The 18,454-nt window shown below is 42.3% G+C and overlaps 1 protein-coding gene across 1 annotated transcript; it reads right to left on the bottom strand.

Moving 5' to 3' along the window:
* Positions 1-6,380: 6,380 nt before the first annotated feature.
* On the bottom strand, positions 6,381-17,793 carry LOC104535688 (DNA-dependent protein kinase catalytic subunit-like; the record flags this gene model as incomplete). Its single annotated transcript, XM_010183450.1, has 10 exons — positions 6,381-6,585; positions 7,542-7,681; positions 8,268-8,456; positions 8,965-9,166; positions 9,253-9,324; positions 12,557-12,649; positions 12,955-13,175; positions 13,425-13,492; positions 13,992-14,196; positions 17,650-17,793. Coding segments are annotated over 10 exons (1,539 nt in total), but the record flags the coding sequence as incomplete, so codon positions are not given.
* Positions 17,794-18,454: the final 661 nt, after the last annotated feature.

Genomic DNA, 18,454 nt, shown 5'->3' on the forward strand with positions numbered 1-18,454 from the left:
CCACCCCCATGACAGAGTGTAAATCTCCCCCCCACCCCAAACTTCTTGCAGCATGGGGAAAAAGGGGTCTCTAAGGCGTCTTGAGCTGCTCCGCGCTGTCTGCGTGAGGTTAAGCCTCTCTTAAAGACTTATGAGAAGTGATTATGCATTTCTCACCCCTTGCATCCGATAAACTGTTACTATCAAATTGGCAAGTATCTGAGGAATTAAAATATTTAATTTTCAAGTAGGAGAAATGCTACGTTTTCTAGTTACATAAAACAGTTCCAAAGCAACAAAACCAACTGGCTTCACCCCCAGGTGCTCCATTGACCGAGTTACAAAAGTAACACCAAAAAAACCCCTTTTCGAAAAAGTCTATTTTTAGATTTCCTTTTTAAAAAATTATTATTATTATTGCCAGAAGACCTGGCTAGATTTGTGACAATTCAGTCGGAGTGGCCCAGCTGCTGGCTTTTCAGCCCTGCACTCAGATGACACTGACGCAGTGCCCAGTGCAGTGTCGTGCTGCTCTGAGGTGGCTTTTTGGGGACCGTGGGGACGTGCTGGGCCTGCTGCCTCGCTCCAGGCAGGGCTCTGTCTGCCGCAGCTGTTGCAGGAACTCAGCCATTTATCAAAGGGGTGTGTGTATTTTAACATAAATACTTGAGACAGGACTGGTACACGCTCGCCTTTTTGGCAGTAAAATCCCCAGGGGAAGGCTTGTGGGGCTGAGGATGAGTGTGCTCCGCCAGGCAGGTGAGGGTTTGCATGGAGGGGCTTGGCTTTGCATTTAACTCTTGTGCTACAAATTGTGCTTAAATAAACGTGGTTTGGTTTGCTCATTGGAGTTTGATCATGATCATTAAGTATAGAACTTGACAATGTGCAAGAAGTCGTTGCTTTTTTTTGGAGAAGGGCAAAAAGTTTTCCTTTTCCATAGCGGCAAAAAATGCTATGCCCAAAGCTAGTTCTGTGAGTTATTTTCTGCTCCCCTCCAGCACCAGGGTACATTCACATTGCATGACTCTGCTCTGCCTGCCCTTGGCCTGGCCATCGTGTGGTGTTTCTGGACCTTTTTTTCCCCGCATCAAGCACAGCAAAGGTGGGTGCACGGAGCATGGGAAGCACGTTTGGAAACGCAAGGTGGTCTGACAGCCCCTCCCTCCCCTGGCTCTGTGAAGGGGGGGTGTTGATTCCTGGAAAGCGACATCTCACCTGTCACAGCCATAAAATTAGGAGTTGTCTTGGAAAGCAGCTCATGTAACTGGACGTGGAACTGTGTTACCCTTCCAGGTCACCGAAGTCCTTGTCCCCAAAGGGCAACCTGCCATCAGACCATGTTGGTGTGCAACCACGCCAGCCCAAATGGTCTCATTTAATACCCATCCTGTGCGTGTTACCCCAAAAAAAGAGCCAGGATCCACAGCCCAGCTTGCACTGGGCACCCGGCTGCATGGCCATCAGAGTCACAAAAATCTCTCGGTAAACAGTGACCTGCTGGGGATGGAAACCCTGTGTAAGGCCCAGTGTCTGCCACCCGCGTCACACCAGTGCCCATCACGGAGGGTGCAGCTTTGCTGAGTGTCCTCTGGACCTGGAGGCGCATTCAGAGCTTGTGGTCAGGGCTGTTGACACCTGTCCCCCCTCCAAAACCAAGCATCGAGAGGTCCCCTGGAAGGTGAGTTGGTTGCATTTGTTGCTGAGCCTGAGATGTGTGATTTCAGGAGCGCATCTCGGGGGTTCCCACATGTTCCCTACTGGGTGTGAAGCCCGGGGTTAGTAGTAGACCTGCAGGGAAGCATCCAGGAGTAAGTGATGCTTCTCGATTATCAAAGTGCTGGGCTGAAGGCAGGATGATGTCCACGCTCTGCTGCTTCCTGGGGTGAATTTCTCGGGTGTTTCAGCAGCTGAATCTGTTCACATAAATAAACTCGTGGAAGGTGAAGCAGAGACAAGTCCTTGATTCCCTCACCCATCCTGCTGAGCACCTGATGCACCAAATCACAGCTTCTGTCTTGGCTCTGGTTAGTTTTAAACAGCAGTAAGAAATACTTTGAGCATCTGAATTTCAGAAAAATGTCTTTAAAACCTGTTTGAGGTTACTGCTCCAAATCAAGCAAAGAGGAGCATTTACACCTAGAGGGAAAGGACAAGAAACCTTTCTTAGAGAGACCTTTGCAGAGAAAAGACAAAACTTTAAATTCCTCTGGGGTGCTAGCTGCAAATCCCAGAGAAGCACCAGGACCCTGAGCCCTCCAGGGACAGGAGTTAAACCACCCTGTACTTCTGCCTTGTTTTTCCTAATAAATGGGGGCCAGGCCACCCAGGGAAGGTGAGGAACTGGGCAGTGCTTCAGCCTGGCTTTAGTCCTACCGGTCCTCCCCTCAGAGTGCTCACCACTGGCATCCCAGCCAGGTGTGCAGGACTTTTTGGGAAAGTGGGGCTGGGAGCCCAGCGAGGCTGGGCTGGTCCTGAGGAGCCCACAGAAACCTTCTCTGCTTGTTGCACTGATCCAGGCTGCGGCCACTCCACATCAGTGGCTGAAGAAATTGCCAGAAAAGTGAAGGGTTTTTTCCTTCTTTAGCTCTTTTAAACACTGTGCTCTGACTCCCTGTGGTGCCAGCCCAGGCCGGGTTTGATCAGCTGCACCTGTGGCCTGGGTAGGTGGAAGATTTAATTCAGCAGCCGCAGATCCAGAACAGCCAAGTGCTGCAGGCAGCGAAAGACCTGAGACCCTGCACCCCTCATTTTCTCACCCTCTTCTATGGATGCTCTTGAACCTTTTCCCGATTCAGGTTTTGCATGAGTTTCCATCAGGGACAAGATTTGTGAGAGCAAATTCACAGCTTCTGCCCCACCAAATGAGATCTTGCATTTACTGATAGTTTAATGGACAGGTGGGGTAAGTGTTACCCTCTCCTGTCCCATCAAAAAAAGAAAAAAAAAAGAAAAAAACAAACAAAACCCAAGCAAACAAAAAAAAAACCCAAACCCCAAATCCCTGTAAATAATGTGCAAAGTGTAACCAAATAATTTCCAGTCCCTTATGGCCATTCCTTCCCAAAAGCTTTTGCCACAAAACCCCCCCTGAACACCTTGTTCTAGACCCTGCTGCTTAATGCAAGCAGTAGCTTTGCTGCAAGACTGGTGACAGCATTCAGTGCTGGGGGTGGCTGCCAGAGTGCAGCCTTTCTGCACAGGCACTGTCTCCTACAAGCAGGATAGCTTAAAAAAACCTGGCATTTTACAAAACCCAGGTCATTTCCAAATGAGGCACATGGTGTCAATGAAGCCACTCGGCAGACCCTCATCCTCAGTACTTGTGAGGGAATTAAAAAAAGGGACTTTAAAGCAGTAAAAAATATCTCAATAAAATGCAGCAGGTAATAAATAGGTGGTAAGGGTTTGGCCAGCCAGTTCCTGAAGTCAGGTAAGTGAGCGTCAACATTTAGAGACCCTTCGCCCCATACTTCACCTTTTTTTTTTTCCCAAAACCAGTGTGTTAAAATAAAGATTTATTACTGCTTATCCCATGGCTGAAGATGAGCCCAATTCATCGTTCCTGTGGAGAGCTGGCAGGCTCTTTCCCGTACCGGACGTGGGGGTGCTCTGCCCCATCTTGGCCACAGACGCCTCAAGCTGACATCAAAATTGGGGGGTGGTGGTGTGGACTAAGGGGAAATACTGAGCACGATGGACAGTGTCTGCTAGGAGGGGAGAGGTCTGCAGAGAGACCTGCAGAGGTCTCCTCTCTGTTTAAGGGCATTAATATTATTTTTAGAGGGAAATTGTAAGATTGACAGGGATGGTGATGATTAGCCTAAACACGAGTATTACTCTATACACTAAGAAAAACCCACTGAGAATAATGGTTTACATAGCTTTTTGGTTGCAACTGATGAGTTTCCAGACATACACACACACACACACACACACACACACACATCTGGTCACCTCATCTGAGGAGGAAATAAACTGAGTATGAGGGGATAGCTGCTGAGTTTTTTTTTGCAGCAGGAGACCTGAAGCAGGCTCCAACTCCGAGCCGCACATCAGCATCTGCTTTTCTGGAAGCCAAAAAAACCCCATCCCAAAAAGCACCGAGCCCATCGACCTGAGGTTGTCGTTTTGTCGTTGCTTTCCTTGCTGCTTCATGGGCTGGCTGCAGCCTTTTCACTGAACCGCTGCATTTACTGAGAGCAGCACCCTGCAGTCGGGGTCAGGGACAGCAGCCCAGATTTATGGCTCCTGGAGGTTATTTTCAGGCTCCTTCAGCTGCACAGGGAGAGCCCTGTCAGGGCAATTCTCCTTGTGTCACATAGGATGCATTTCTGCACATGAAAACGCAGCAGCTTTGTGCCTTGCTCCTCAGCTTGACAAACACATCGCTAGTAGGACTGGTGTACCTGAGGCTTCCAAGTACAGCACTTATTTTAGGGCCAAAACTGACCTTTTAACTATTTTAAGTGTCACAGACACCTTCTAAGCTCTTTTGCACTGTTACGGCTACTTTCACCCATCTCAAAAGCTTTCTCCCCTGGCCTGTGGACCTTTTGCTGTGAACTAAAGGGAGAGGAGGGCAGGGGCAGGGTCCACCCCAGTCCCCATCCCCTGGAAGGGCCGGGCTGTGCTCCTGCCCCTTCCCAAAGGCCAAAGCAGCCTTGGCTGGGGCTGGGAGGTACCACAAGTCCTACGAGAAAAGCCTCGTTAAAGTATAAACCTAAACTTTGTCCTCTGCAGAGCAGGGCAAAGTACCCAGTAAGTATCTGAGGTATGTGCCAAAAGTGCAATTAAACACCTCGTACGACTGGCCACTCGATTCCCAAATGTCCCCTTGCCTTTTCATGTGGCTTTTTATTGTGCTTTAACTTTCTTCTGTTTGTAGAGTAGCAACGTGAAAGCCGAGTGCCTCACCTAAACCAAACTTGAGTCACAGCGCTGCCGTCTCTATTGATACCAGACATTTAAAACACAAAATGCACCAGGACACCTTACAAAGTGTCCATTAATTATCATCTCCACAAATGGGTAAATGCAGATGTTTTCTGTGATTAAAATCACTGAAGTAACTAAAGTAACTTCTGAAATGAGGTATATATGTGAACGTTTATTTTTATTTTTAAATGATGTTTCCTCTACAAAAAATACAGCCAAACAATATTTTAGTTCATAAAATCTGATAAAAAGATTCTGAATTTCTTGACTTGTAATGCTACTGATACAATTGAGCGTATTTATGAAAGAGGAGTGTTACAAACAGTAACTGCTGCTGCAAAGTATTTGAAACAAGGAAGATCCCTTCCTCTTTATTCAGCCTCTGTCAAATCTTCCCCATCCCGAGGTTTTCATGGGGCTGCACCCAGGAGGCAGAGTCCACTTCTCTCCTGCTGAAAGGTTCATTTGAGACTAGTGCCAGTGCCAGCCATGGCCCTCAGCGAGATGGGGGCTGCCCCATCACCACAGAGGGAAAGTTTGCAGGCAGGGAAAGGGCAAAGACTCCTTTTTATTACACCTTTTATGATAATTATTAAAAGCCTCAGTGAAAACTATCTCCTACAATTACCGTGGGTAATAAACAACCATAATATTGCAGAGACCTCTCTCTCCCCCTTGCCCTCTGTGCTGTGCCTGCCACCAAGGCAACCCGAAAAGCAGCTGCCAGAGAAGAAGAGCCATATCTGGCACCACCACCTTCCTGTGCAGGAGGCCTTCAGTGCTCTGCTGGGGCGGCAGCAGCTGCTTCTGGCTTTGGCCAAACAAACAATTTGGAATTAACACAACACGAGGAGTGGAGACTGCTAAAGGACAGAGATAAGAGAGTATAACCTCTAGAAGTTAAAACCCAATCTGCTGGAAGACGCTGGCACGGTCTCCTCATTGCTTTCTCCTTGTCCACTGAGGAAATATCCATCCAGACACTTCAGGTGTTCTCTAGCGCTAAAAAGCCATTTTCTGTGTGATTTTACCATGTGCTTCACTGTTCCTATCGATATGAAAATCTTCTAGTTTTAATTACAGATAACACATTTCTGCAGAGCAGTTTCAGTTGGTTGTCATCAAGGTCTCTGTAAAAGACAAAAGCACAGACTTGCACTGCAAGTGCACTGATCTCAGTGCCTTTCAGTGTCTTTAAGCTCTGCAGCCTCTCCAGTTCTCTCTATGTTGATTTTACCACAAAAGACACCAAAGCTGCTTTGTTGCAGAACCATATTTTAAAAAATCAGCCATTGTTTGAATACAGCTTTAATACAAAAAAAATTTATTTTCCATATTAGCCAAGTTAACCGATGATGATAAAAGTGGTTAAGAAAGTTTATTTCCTTTTTGGCCTTAAAATTCTGATCTGGTTGCAGCTGTGTGTTAGGGGATGCTTCTCCTGGGTTTTACAGGGCAGTCCCTCACATCCAGGGTTCCCATCCCTTCCAGACTCTGCCCAGGATGTTGGGGTCTGTTGCTTGGTCAATCAGACACCTCACTTGGGTCTCTTCCGAAAGTCCAGCCTCCGGCTCTTTGGCTCTGATGTTGTGATCAGCGTTGCCATGAGCCACAGCCACAAAATCTTGGTAAGAAGGGGACTTCTCTCGGCCCAGGCGTAGTTCATCACTAAAATTGAGAGCACAAAAATGAGAAACAAACAAAAAATCTGAGATGGATTTTTAAATACGAAACAGTACTTGAACACCATCCATGCAGCTTTATTTTTAAAGATGCGGAAACTGTTGGCCAGCAAAGACGGACGATTTCAGGTCTCCTTTACTAGGGAGTATTTACCATGAATATTTCAATCTCATCAGAGGTCTCCAACTGAAAGAAGGATGCAGAGTTCACATCCAAGCTGTTTTATCTCCTTACCTGCCCTGCTGATTTGTGTCCGCCAGAAGTATTTTGCTGCCTTTTCCAGTTCAGCCTTGACCACAAAAGGGACTCCTCCCAAGCCCTGCACTCTTCAGTATTTGTATGGTTTTAGAACAGGCTTGATTTTTTTTTTTCTGCTTGATTAATTCAAAATGTATTTTTAAAAGAGGATGGAAGGGATTAATTGTACTTTAACTGAACTTTAAAGACATTCTCGCTTGAGCCAGACTTGACTAGACCGACATAAATAACCTGAGAATGCCACCAGATTTGAATTTGATGTCTTTGGGAAGCAGCTTACCTCCGTGCCTCCCCTACTGCTGGGTCAGGTCCCATTTCAAGCAACTGCCATCGATTTAATAAATACTACCCCCAGCCTAAAAGCTGTGGAGGCAAACATAAAGGGCAGCAGTCTGAGGAGTTAAGCAGGCTCACAGGGTGGGGATGTGCAGTAAAACTGCTGAGAAGGCCCAAGCTGGAGCAGGAACGCTCACGGGGAGGTATCTGGTGTTTTGTCTGGCAGGGTGATTCAGAGAGCTCGAGTGTGGATCAGAACGATTCTGACAGGAGGTTTGCTGAAATTCTGCCCTGTCTGCTTCTTCTCTTTTCCCAGCTGCCATTCTGTCTGAAGGGAGCAATCTCTGACATGGGGGGCTGCCAGAACTCTCAGTGGAGCAGTTTAAAGCAGAAGGAGAGCTTCTCACCATGTGATTGCTGCTGGATTGGCTCCTGTCAGCTTTCTTCTGACATAGCTGACTTTCTGCAAAGGGTACCAGTTTACTTCAGATGTGTCTATTTCCTTAATCCACGTGCCTCCGCTTCTCAGCTGTCTTTGTTCAAAGTTCTAAAGAGAAAACAAGTTCACCCTATTTAGCATAAAACATACACTGAAAAAGACCTTTAAGCCACCAAATCATAGCAAGTCAAGCCAGTAACTCTGAACTCCCACTCAGATGCAATGGAGGACAAAGTAGTGAGATGGTATCTAGCCTGTCTATGACTTAAAATTCAATTTACAACTGGAGTTACTCAAGTGCAGCTATTTTCAGATTTTTTTTGGTGATTAGTTTGATATATACAGTGTCATTATGTAAATTTAAGATTGTAAATTTAAGCAAAAAGTTGAAAATATTTATGCTGCTGCCATAAGTGATGTAATGCGATCACGAGATGCCCACATTTTTAGGATTATCATGCAGATAAAGAACAGTGCACTGATAACACAAACAAGTGCTACTATTCTTTGTCCATCAATATAGAATTCCACCATTTTAAATCCTTTAAGATCAGTTTCTCTGAGAACTCAAGTAACCAAAGAAAAATAAAAGGAGCACTGAAAATCAGGAAATGCTTCTGTTTCGATCAGTTTTATCCTTAGTACAAGTTTAAGAATTTTCACATGAAGAAAAAGGAAAGAGGAAAAATCCCACCTTCCAGTCCAAAGAAGGCTCTTTTACAAATACATCCATTGTGCTGAGGAGGAGGTCCGGGTCCCCACGATAAGCCCTTAGGGCATGTACCATCACGCTGTAAATGAGACCCCATTCTTTCACTGGCATCATCAGATTAACAAACTGTCGAGTCAGGCGAAAAGGCATCAACTCTGGCACCGGCAAAAACTAGTCAAGGGGAAGGACAGTAAAAAGAAAACAAGAATTAAGAAACCTAGGAACAGAAGGATTAGAAAGAAATATTTTTTTTTTCTTTTTAACCTTTGAAACCCTCTTTGCCATTTAACTGAAAATAATGTGCAACATGGTAGAATAGGACCAAGATATGATATCAAAGCTCTAATCATTAATATATGTATTAATATTATATATATTGCATGTATACATTATACACGTATATATATTAATATTATATATATTATTATATGATAGTGGTTTATTGAAAGCATGGCTGAACTATACAAAATACCACTGTGTAGACTCCAAGCAGCTCTATAGCTCCCTGTTCCTCTAGGAATGTCTGGAAACTGAGATTTTATCCCATTAACTAGAAATAAATATTATTTTGTATCAGAACGATGGCAAACGAGGAGCATCAACTTTAGTGCTGAGAATACATGTGTAATTGCACATAATAAATGCAAAAGCTGTAACAAGTCAATTAGAAAACAAATACCTGCGTAGCTGAGCCAAACGCATATCCAAAGTCTATTCCCACCATGCCACCAGTCTCCTTGTTAATCATGAAGTTGGAGAGATGCCTGTCTCCAATCCCCAGGATCCAGTGGCTGATGCACATCAGCGCATGAGAGCTGGTGAAGTGGGAGCGCAGAGACAGGAAGGCTTCGGGAGAGGTGCTCATTTTCACAAATGCTCGCCTTAACGAAACAGAAGGCACTTGTTGCGGGCAGATAAAGCACAAAACATTGGTTTCACAGTGTGCAGGCACTAACAGAGCACTTACCGCAGCAGGTCCTCTGGTACGCAGCTTTCCCTGCTTTTGAAAGACGTAACTGTTTCTGTACGGCTGGCATTTCTGCAAATTAATGAGGGAATAACGTATTGAAAGAGCAGCCCACTGGATATTAAAAGTTAAGATGTGGACGTGGCTGCATTAGAACGTTCAGCTTAACCCAGTAAACAGTACAGCAAGCCACACAGAGATTCCCCAGATTTTTTTTTCTAATATTAAAAATACTCCCTTGCCTTCTCTTTTTTTACCAAGCAGTTATTTCTGAGACTGACATTTCTTAATACAAAACAGTGTAGTTTTGCCTAGTTTCTCCCAGATGAAGCAGATGGGTTAAATTTTAATACAGCAATACAATTGTGCTCTTTCTGGCTGGATACTTTCTTCCAAGAAGCAAAACTAAGGCTCAAACAAAATCCCTCAGCAGCACACAGAGGCTGTCTTGACACCAGAAAGCAGAAAGCAGTACTAGAACGTGCAGCACAAGGGGAGGCAGCAGAACTAAGTGGCTGGTGCTGTGGACATCCATGCCGTATGCATTTGGGGAGGGAGGGTGACTGCTCTGGACTGGCGCACATCTGGTTCTGGGAACCAAATGCCTGCGAGCAGCTGGGATGTGCTGGGTGCTTCTCTTCTGGTTGATTTTTGTCTGAAAGGAACCGAGTTGTGCGCTGGGGACAACTCTGTGATGCAAGGCAACGTGAGGTGAGTGGGAATTTACATCAAAAGCACATCCCAGATCTGAATAAAAGTATTAATGTAGACGCACTCAGTTTAACAAGTTGAAGTTTTCCTTTAGAAAGCAAGAAGCTTGCTTAAGCAGATTACGAGCTCATCAGAAATGCTGTACTGGAAACGTCACTTCATCCCCTGCAGTGCACGATCTAGGCAGGTATGGAAACTCCTCTGAGAAGATGCTCAAATCGAGAACCAAACCATCAAATATTCTTAAACTCTCAGTGAATCACAGTGACTTTCCCTGTCTAACCTCAGAGCAGGCGTCCTGCCTCTGGGGCAGCCCACCTAATAGCATAACCAGGAAAAAGACACCTAGAAAATAATGTTGAAGAGGAACATCTGCTTCTAGACACTTTCTTAAGGAAGTTAGCAAGCTTCTGGAACATTCCTGTGCTCTAGTGGGATTTTGGCAGTACTAAACTCCGCTCGCAGAGAATCTTCAGTAAGACAAAGCAGTAAAATGGGCAAAAATCAGATCTAGCCAGCGTATTATAATGCAGATCATAATTTTCCTGGTATTTCTACAACTCTGTGTGCGTGCACATAGTAGTTTCTATATTATACATGCAATTATCTTTTAAAACTTACCTATACATGACATGGTATTGAGAGATGCCTGGTACTTTCCCACCCACCTTGGACAGCCACTCAGAATAGGTAGCACAAGGTCCTTTTTTGCTAGGGACAGAAAAAAAGTGATGATGATCTCCCTATTTTGCCTTACCACTCTGTACTTGAATATCTGCTATGACCCATGAGATTTTCTATGCACAGAAGGAGTCAGGAAGCTACAGCCTACATTAATTTTAGCCTTGCTATAGAAATCAAGTTTATGCAGTCACTGCATATGCTGATCCATCCATCTTCCCCCCAGCTTTGAAGGCACTTCAGTCATATTTGACAGAAGATTAGACATCTCAAAGGTGTTAATCTGTCAATAGGTACTGGGAAAATTAGACGCTGCCTTGAGAAGAAAGACTCAAAATAATTTCTCCAGGGAGGGAAAGGTATTTTTAACACAGCCTCATATCCATCTGAGAGGCATTATGCAGCCTGTCACAGTACATGTGTCTGCTTGTCCATCCAGACAGGTAGGGAATGCAGGAAGGCAATCCGTTATCTGCTCAGGGAGGAATGGGGGAGGATTTAAGATATTAATCTAGAAGAAGACCATCTTCAATAGTTGCACTGCTTACAGAATAATCTGTTATTTTTCTCCCATCTTAACTAAATACACTAGACATTAAACCTATATTCCAGAGAGGCAGCAACTTAGCAGAGCACCCTCCTCCTCTCTTCCTTTCAAGCATGTTCTGGGATATGGAGATCCTTTCCATATAAGAAGTATTTATCATTTATAGACTGCGATCCTGTCACTTTCAGATAAAGAAAAGGATTTCAAAACTTTAGAAAGTTATTCCTGCCACCTCAACCAAAATATTGCCAACAAAGATTTTGTCATAATTTTCCTTTGTGAGTGCTGTCATTCAACTATAGCTCAATTCAAAGTGTCTTAATTGACTTGATTGAAGAACATACGGGAAAGCATTTAAAGTCTATATACAACAATAAAAGAAAGCTATTTTTTTGGATAGATCATTAACTGCGTTTAGAAAGAAAATGATCTTCTACATTTAGCACATTAGAAATTTCCTCCCCTCACGGGGTGGTTCCATTGAGACCTCCTTCACTTTCCCAGTCAATGGACTGAGACCAACATAATACTGCTGCTGTTCACAAAGCTGAACCAGACAGCAGTAATGCTTGAACTGTAGCAGTTCCTAAACTGCTTACAAATCAAATAACTGTAGAAACAAAGACTCTTCGAAGTCCAACCTCTACACTGGAGGTTCCTCCACCTGCCCCATAAACAAGAGAACTAGTAAAAATAAATGGTGACAACAACGCTTTGACAAACCCAAACAGAGGTTATGTACTAAGAACAATGTTGGTAAATAAAACCACATTTCCAAATTCCAGGATAGAAACGGGTTGAAATGCTAAAAATAAATCAATTTCACAAATCTTCATCTTCCAATTACAATAAAGTTTATTCAAACTCAGCATTTGTATAAATTCAGTGTGTTCTTTTACAGTTGTGTATTGTGCACCTGCTGCCAATTCCCCTCCCCATCACTGACTTGCTGCTGAACCAGGTGCCAAATAGCCGTCCCTGCTCTGTTGCCCTCCCTTCTGCTTCCCCCCTCACTGAACTACGTCCACTTCCTGCCTGATCAAATCAAGAGATCAAAATCCTTTGGCTGTAAAATCAATTTGCTGATAAGGAAATGGTGATGATAATGACGTCACCCATGATTATAAGCCTCTTGTTTAAACAAGCTGGGTGGAGGATATTCCAGGTACAATGGTACTCATTAAACAAATAGTTGCCAATTACTAATTTGGGTCAGGAAGTACAAACTGCCTGCTTGCTTACAGGTGCTTTAATTTCATTCTTAAAAAAAAAAATAAAAGAAAATGCTGCCACAAGATTGCCAGTATCAAAAAACCCCTCAGCAGTGGTCTCAATTAGAGAAGACACAGCTAAACCAAGCATCACCTGTTGTAGCTGCTGTTTTCCTCTTCAGACATGCTATTCTTAAGGAATTCTTTTAAAGTACAAGTATTTTCCAACCACTTGATGAGTCCCAGTCTGGAACAAAAGAAGTCAGAGATGTGAACAAGCAGCTCAGAGTTGAACTTTAGAGAACACTGCAAATAGGAAGCAACACGTTCTAATGCCTGCTCAAAGAAGGTTGAAAGCTACCAATTTAAATATACTCTGAAAAACAGTTTCCAGAAAAAGCAATTTTAATGTTGTTTAAAAGTAAAGAAAAAAAAATTAAACCAAGATACCAAATCACTCTAAAGAAGAACGTGGCACACAGAAATCTCACTTTCCAACATCCCAAAAGTAACAGATTTTAACATTTCTGTCCCTTCATGATAAATGCCTACCTTGTTGTCATGGGGATGACCTGGTAAGTTTTTAACTGCATATTCCTTTGGCTACATGCAGCATCTTGGGAAAGGATAATGTTCATTACTTCAAACAGCTGCTCAATACGTTGGTCTTGTCGCAGGTCCTCCCCACCTTTGACAAGAAAAGGGTACTCCTGCTCATCGCTGCCTCGGATTGTTATGCGTTTTGGCTTCCTCAGCGAATCCATTACTCTTATCTTGGAAAAAAGACAGGAAAAAGCAAAATATTCGTGACAGAAGATTTGGCCCTACATTTAATTTCAGTGAGAATTCTGTATCTGTCATTCCTAGATGGCAAAAACACTACAAAAACAAATGCCTATTTGCTCATTTATGTGCTGCAAGATGTGTACAACACATCAACCTTGCTAGTGTCAAATTATTCAAATCGGATATGGACACAAATTTATACCTCACAGGATTTTGACTCAAACTTATAAACATACCTGTTCATCAAATCCAGCTATTTTTGCATGGTACTCTGGCAGTGGTTTCCCTTTTCCATCATACTGACCTGAAGTGGAAGTGGTAAAAAAATAAAAAGTTACACAAACTGATTTTATTTTTTTTAAGTGTGTTTAAGAACAGAACACATTTCCAAATACTGTCAAATTGGTAGAATGATAACTATGAAGAAAATATTTTAAAATGCACTAAAATCTATAATACACATCATATCATTTTATCTGAATTACTAATATTTTTTCCCTTTTAAGCTGTTAGAATTGCAGCTCTTAATGGTTTCAGAGGACACATCCTTTTTGAACTAGATTCAAACATACATTGGATTTATAGGTCAGATTGCCTGAGTCAGGCCTTTAAAAAAAAATACTAAGTTCTTAGGTAAGAGATAAGATTTTATATACAATTGTAAAAATTGGGACTACAGCTTAATAACAGATTTAAGAGATGATGAATGAACAGGGTTGTTTCAGATGAAATCTAGCTCTGCGTAAGGCCAGAAGGGCCACACAGACAAGACAGGAAGTAGAGCTCAGTGAAGGGGAACTTACCAGGAACCTCCAGCTCATGCCTCAGGAACTCAGCTTTGAACTCGCTCATCCACGGTGAACATTCTTGCAGGTTTCCAGGTTCTTTACGGTTTTTGTCCATTTTTGAGAGAAGATTACTTGCAATCGCACCAAAGTTACTGGCCTTCATATCCAACAGTTCTGAACCATCTTTTCCAAAATGATGGTCAAAGTCCTTCTGAAAAGCCTGAGGTTCATTTATAGGGAGGAATCTTGTTAACACAGTGCTAGGAACTCCCCAAGAACACCAAACCAAAACCTTCCTATCTACACACATACCTTCATCTGAGCTCCTAAAATATATCAGTTGTCCTTCCACTCCATTTTTTTCCCCATTATTTCTAGTGTATCAGAATCTTTCCACTGCCTGTTTGGTAGACCCACCAGCTATGATCAACAAAAATATCTACATTTTACCAACTCAGTGATATCAAAGATTTGTAGAATTAGATCATGTGCCTTTTTGCCATGTCAAAAACAGATGTTTATCCCTTTTTACCTCCTCCAGCTACAGTTGGATTCTGGGTGAGCATATCAGTATTTCTGCTCATTAAACTTAATACACGTACCTCATCTGCTTATAAAAATTTAAGATCAGCTACTCTAATATTAATATAAAAAGCAAATATTTAAATTTGTACCTATTAAACAAATACAAATTCTATAATGAATCTAAATATAGGATTATTATCAGAAAATTTAATTGATGTCCCAGTCTTTAGATGTTACCACACTTTCAAGCTGCTGCAACAAAACCCAAAAACTCCTCAACTGTTTGGTTTACAAATGGTTAAAAAAAATACAGATGGAAAAGTTAATTTTTTTACCCCTCAACTATGAATACTCTGTGCTTTACAGAAGGTGTGGGTTTTTGATGGATTTTGGGTTTGGTTTTTTTAATGTCCCTATTTGGTTGGCTTTTTTCGCCAAGCTAGCAGCAACCATACTACATAGGAAGCAGATACAGTCTAGCTAAATTCATACATACCTTTTTTGCTAACCAAAAGATATATTATACGCATATGTAATGCATGTCATAGAGCTTCATATATTAAGAGAATTTTTTTGTGTTATGTTGGAAAATATCAAACGTTTTATTTACTATCAGTTGTTATTTGCTCTGAGATAATTTTGGCTGTAAAATGTATAAAACCATATTTTTAAAATATTTTAAATATTCTGACAACAAAAGTGCAAAGACATTTAAACACAGTATTATCTGCAAGTAGTTATCTGAGTTCACTTCTTGTGTTCATAATCCAAGGTTCTAGAAAAAACAGATGTCCCCTCTTGGACCTCACTGGTATTAATGGCTTAGAAAGATATGTAAGCTTACTTGTTTTTTCAATGCCTGATTGTTTTTCTCCCAGGCTATGAAGGACACAGCTATTTCACTGAAGTAAGTAAAAATACAGAAAATGTTATCCTTCTGAAGAGAAGACTGCTACAGTCAACATCTTTATCACTTTAAGTCTATTTCCAGATGATCACCCAATTGCTTTCTCTGTTCTCTTCTTTGACTTCTTTTAAAATTCAAAGCAGCAAATATTTAATAGCCTTAACACTGTATTTTAATTAATACAATCCATCAACGGTGTTTAATTTATGCATTACTGGAATTTAATGTTAAAAATAAATGCAAGATTCTTATTGTTTAAGTTACAATTGAAATTGTACATAAATAATACATAAAAAGATTACAAGCCTGAAGTACTCCACACATTAGAGCAATTTCATCTGTCAGTCAAGAGATGTAACTTTTTTTTCCCCAGCACAGACACTAGAATCTATATAGTTATCCTCACAGCACACTGTTTCTTCGTGAATACTGCATCACAAAGGCAAAGAATTCAGAGTCTGTGCACCATCACCCTGACCCTCTGTTCCTGCAGCCACTAGTGTGTGAAAGGAATACTGTTCTGCCTCTTCCCTTCAGAGGGGAACAACCCCGCTACCCCTCTTCCACCATCTCTCTCGCTCTTCTTTGGTTAATTCAATAACAATCAAAAATTCATCAGGGCTACCTGCAGTATCCTCTACTACTGCACATGTTTCAGCTTTTTAAAGAATCACGGATTATTTTGTTTAAGTGGGCCAAGCACACACAAATCAACCCAACAACCAAATGCAGGCTGCCTTTGTCCTCATGCCTCCTAGGTCTCTTGCTGCGCTTGTACCCTGTATGGCTCAACTTACAGCTGCTCCCCTCCCTCTACCTCCACTCCAACAGAGGCACATCCTGCAAATTCTTATCCCTGTACTCTTAAGCTCAAAGTCATTAACATCAGAGACCCAGCTTATTTTGCAGTAACATATTGAAAGGGCTAGTATGCTCCTAAATTCCTAATTGCCCTTTCTGCTGCTCTATCACTTCTTCTCCGGACCCTGCCTTACTCGCATCCTCCACCTCCCCACTGATGGGGAAGGAATTTCCCTAGAGACACATGGACAAGTTTATCTAATGTTAATAAAACATAGGAATGGCCATATGACAAAGACCTGGATCCACCTAGCCCTGGCCACATAGGACTATGGACATACAGTACAAGCATGTAGCCATGCTTCTACAGGAACCTCTCCTAGCCTCCAGCAATTTGTAGCTCAGGGATTTCTGGACCCAGAAGTGTGCATTTGTATGTAAAAGCTCTCAAAGCATTTTTTCTCTCCCCATGCTATTGTCCTAGTTGCTATTTGAATGGATGACAGCATCCATTATACCCTGCACCAGGAGTTCTGCACATAAATGTGTATTATGAGGAAACACTTCTCCTCGTTTTGAACTGGCATTTCCACAGAATATTTACCCCAGGCTTGGCACTCCTCATACTGAGAGCCTTATCTGCCCTCATTGTGTCTTTTCCAACTGGAGGAACACAAAAGTTGTTCCTTGTATAGAGGTTACTCTATACCTCAGCTTATTCTTGCGACTCCAAACCTTCTCTAGTTTCACTATACCAATATACATTAACAAGGACTATAGCATTCAAGATGCAAGAGTTAGAGAAGGCTGATATGTCAATCCATGCTTTGTTCTTTATTCTTAATAGTGACAGTCACTTTTGTTTCCTAACTGCTCTTGAGTATTCACAGCTGATGCTTTCACCAAAGTATCACAAATCAAGATTTTATTCACATAATTTAATTTTTTTACACTGACTTCCACTATTTAGATATCAGTCAGTTTTGTAAAGTCCTTTCTGCACTTCTTCATAGTTGTAACTCTTCTGAATAACCTACCCTGCATAACTTAGTATCAGCAGCATAATACAGCAAAACACCCTAAAGTACTTATACATCCTTGGTAGCAGGATGAAAAACAAGGCCAGATTCCTGCGTAGGTACACGGATGGTCAGAGAGGCCCAGGCTCTGAGAACCTGGCAGCGTGCAGCAAAGGGGAGGTAGAAGCTGAGTAAGAGGGAACATTTAGTCCTGAAGAAGGGCAGCCAAAAGTGGTAGCTGAACCATAAGTTGTTCACAGCTTCTAGCAAAGAAATCCTGTACCTGTACTCCTGACTTGATATTTTGTCTCATCAAGTCCTGCAGCACCTGTAAAAGCTGTAATCTGGTCCCCCTCTTTTGACTTTCTAGTGCCTTCTAGAAAAGCACATGATGCCAGCATTATTCAGTAATCACATGTACCTGAATAAACCTTTTCCTCATCAGTCCAAGGCCAGGAGCCTCTAAATTTCCCAAATTCTTGTACATTCCTTCATACATTTCCTTAAGCTTATTTTTATTCCTCTGAGCTTTTACCAACTCATTTCTGACATCTTCAACCCAATCCTGCAAACAGAAGGAAACAGATGAGTTACTGATAAAAGTATACTGACCTTCACTCTTCGGTAATCTGCTCGGATTGCATTTGGGTTACTGTATTTACTAATGATTAATGTGCTTTTTGACAACTAAAAAAAAAAAAAAATCAATCAAAAGGCTATGGAAATATTTCCCTTTCATTGTCTCAATAAAATATTTCTACTTTATTAAGGCACTTATGTTTACTACCATAGTGTCTAGTGCAAGCTAAGAAAGCCTCTACAGCACCAGGAGTGACACAAGAATCCTTTGAACAACGGGGTCTGAATGTAGATGGGGGAAAAGAGAGCAGGGAAAAGGCGTAAGAACACAAATAGTCATAAATTACAGAGATGGCCACAAATTATAATTCTGTAACAGTTTTAGAACAATTAAAGAAGACCGACCGTGGGACAGGGCAGAGACTCTGAAGGAGAAAGCTTAAAAGGTCTAGTGCGAAACAGCAGCTGGCACAAGGGAGGGAGATCATTGTCACTGAAAGCTGCTGACGGCACCCCAACATCATCACCAGTTGGTTCTGGGTTGAACCGCTTCCTGCGGCTGTGGTGTCAACTGAACTGCAGCAGGCTCCACCCAGCATCTTCTTTCCTAAACAGAGGGCGAGGGATGAAGGGGAAGGGGGTGGGGG

This window comes from Mesitornis unicolor, unplaced genomic scaffold (genome assembly GCF_000695765.1).
Source record: "Mesitornis unicolor isolate BGI_N332 unplaced genomic scaffold, ASM69576v1 scaffold40614, whole genome shotgun sequence".
Classification (NCBI taxonomy): domain Eukaryota; kingdom Metazoa; phylum Chordata; class Aves; order Mesitornithiformes; family Mesitornithidae; genus Mesitornis; species Mesitornis unicolor.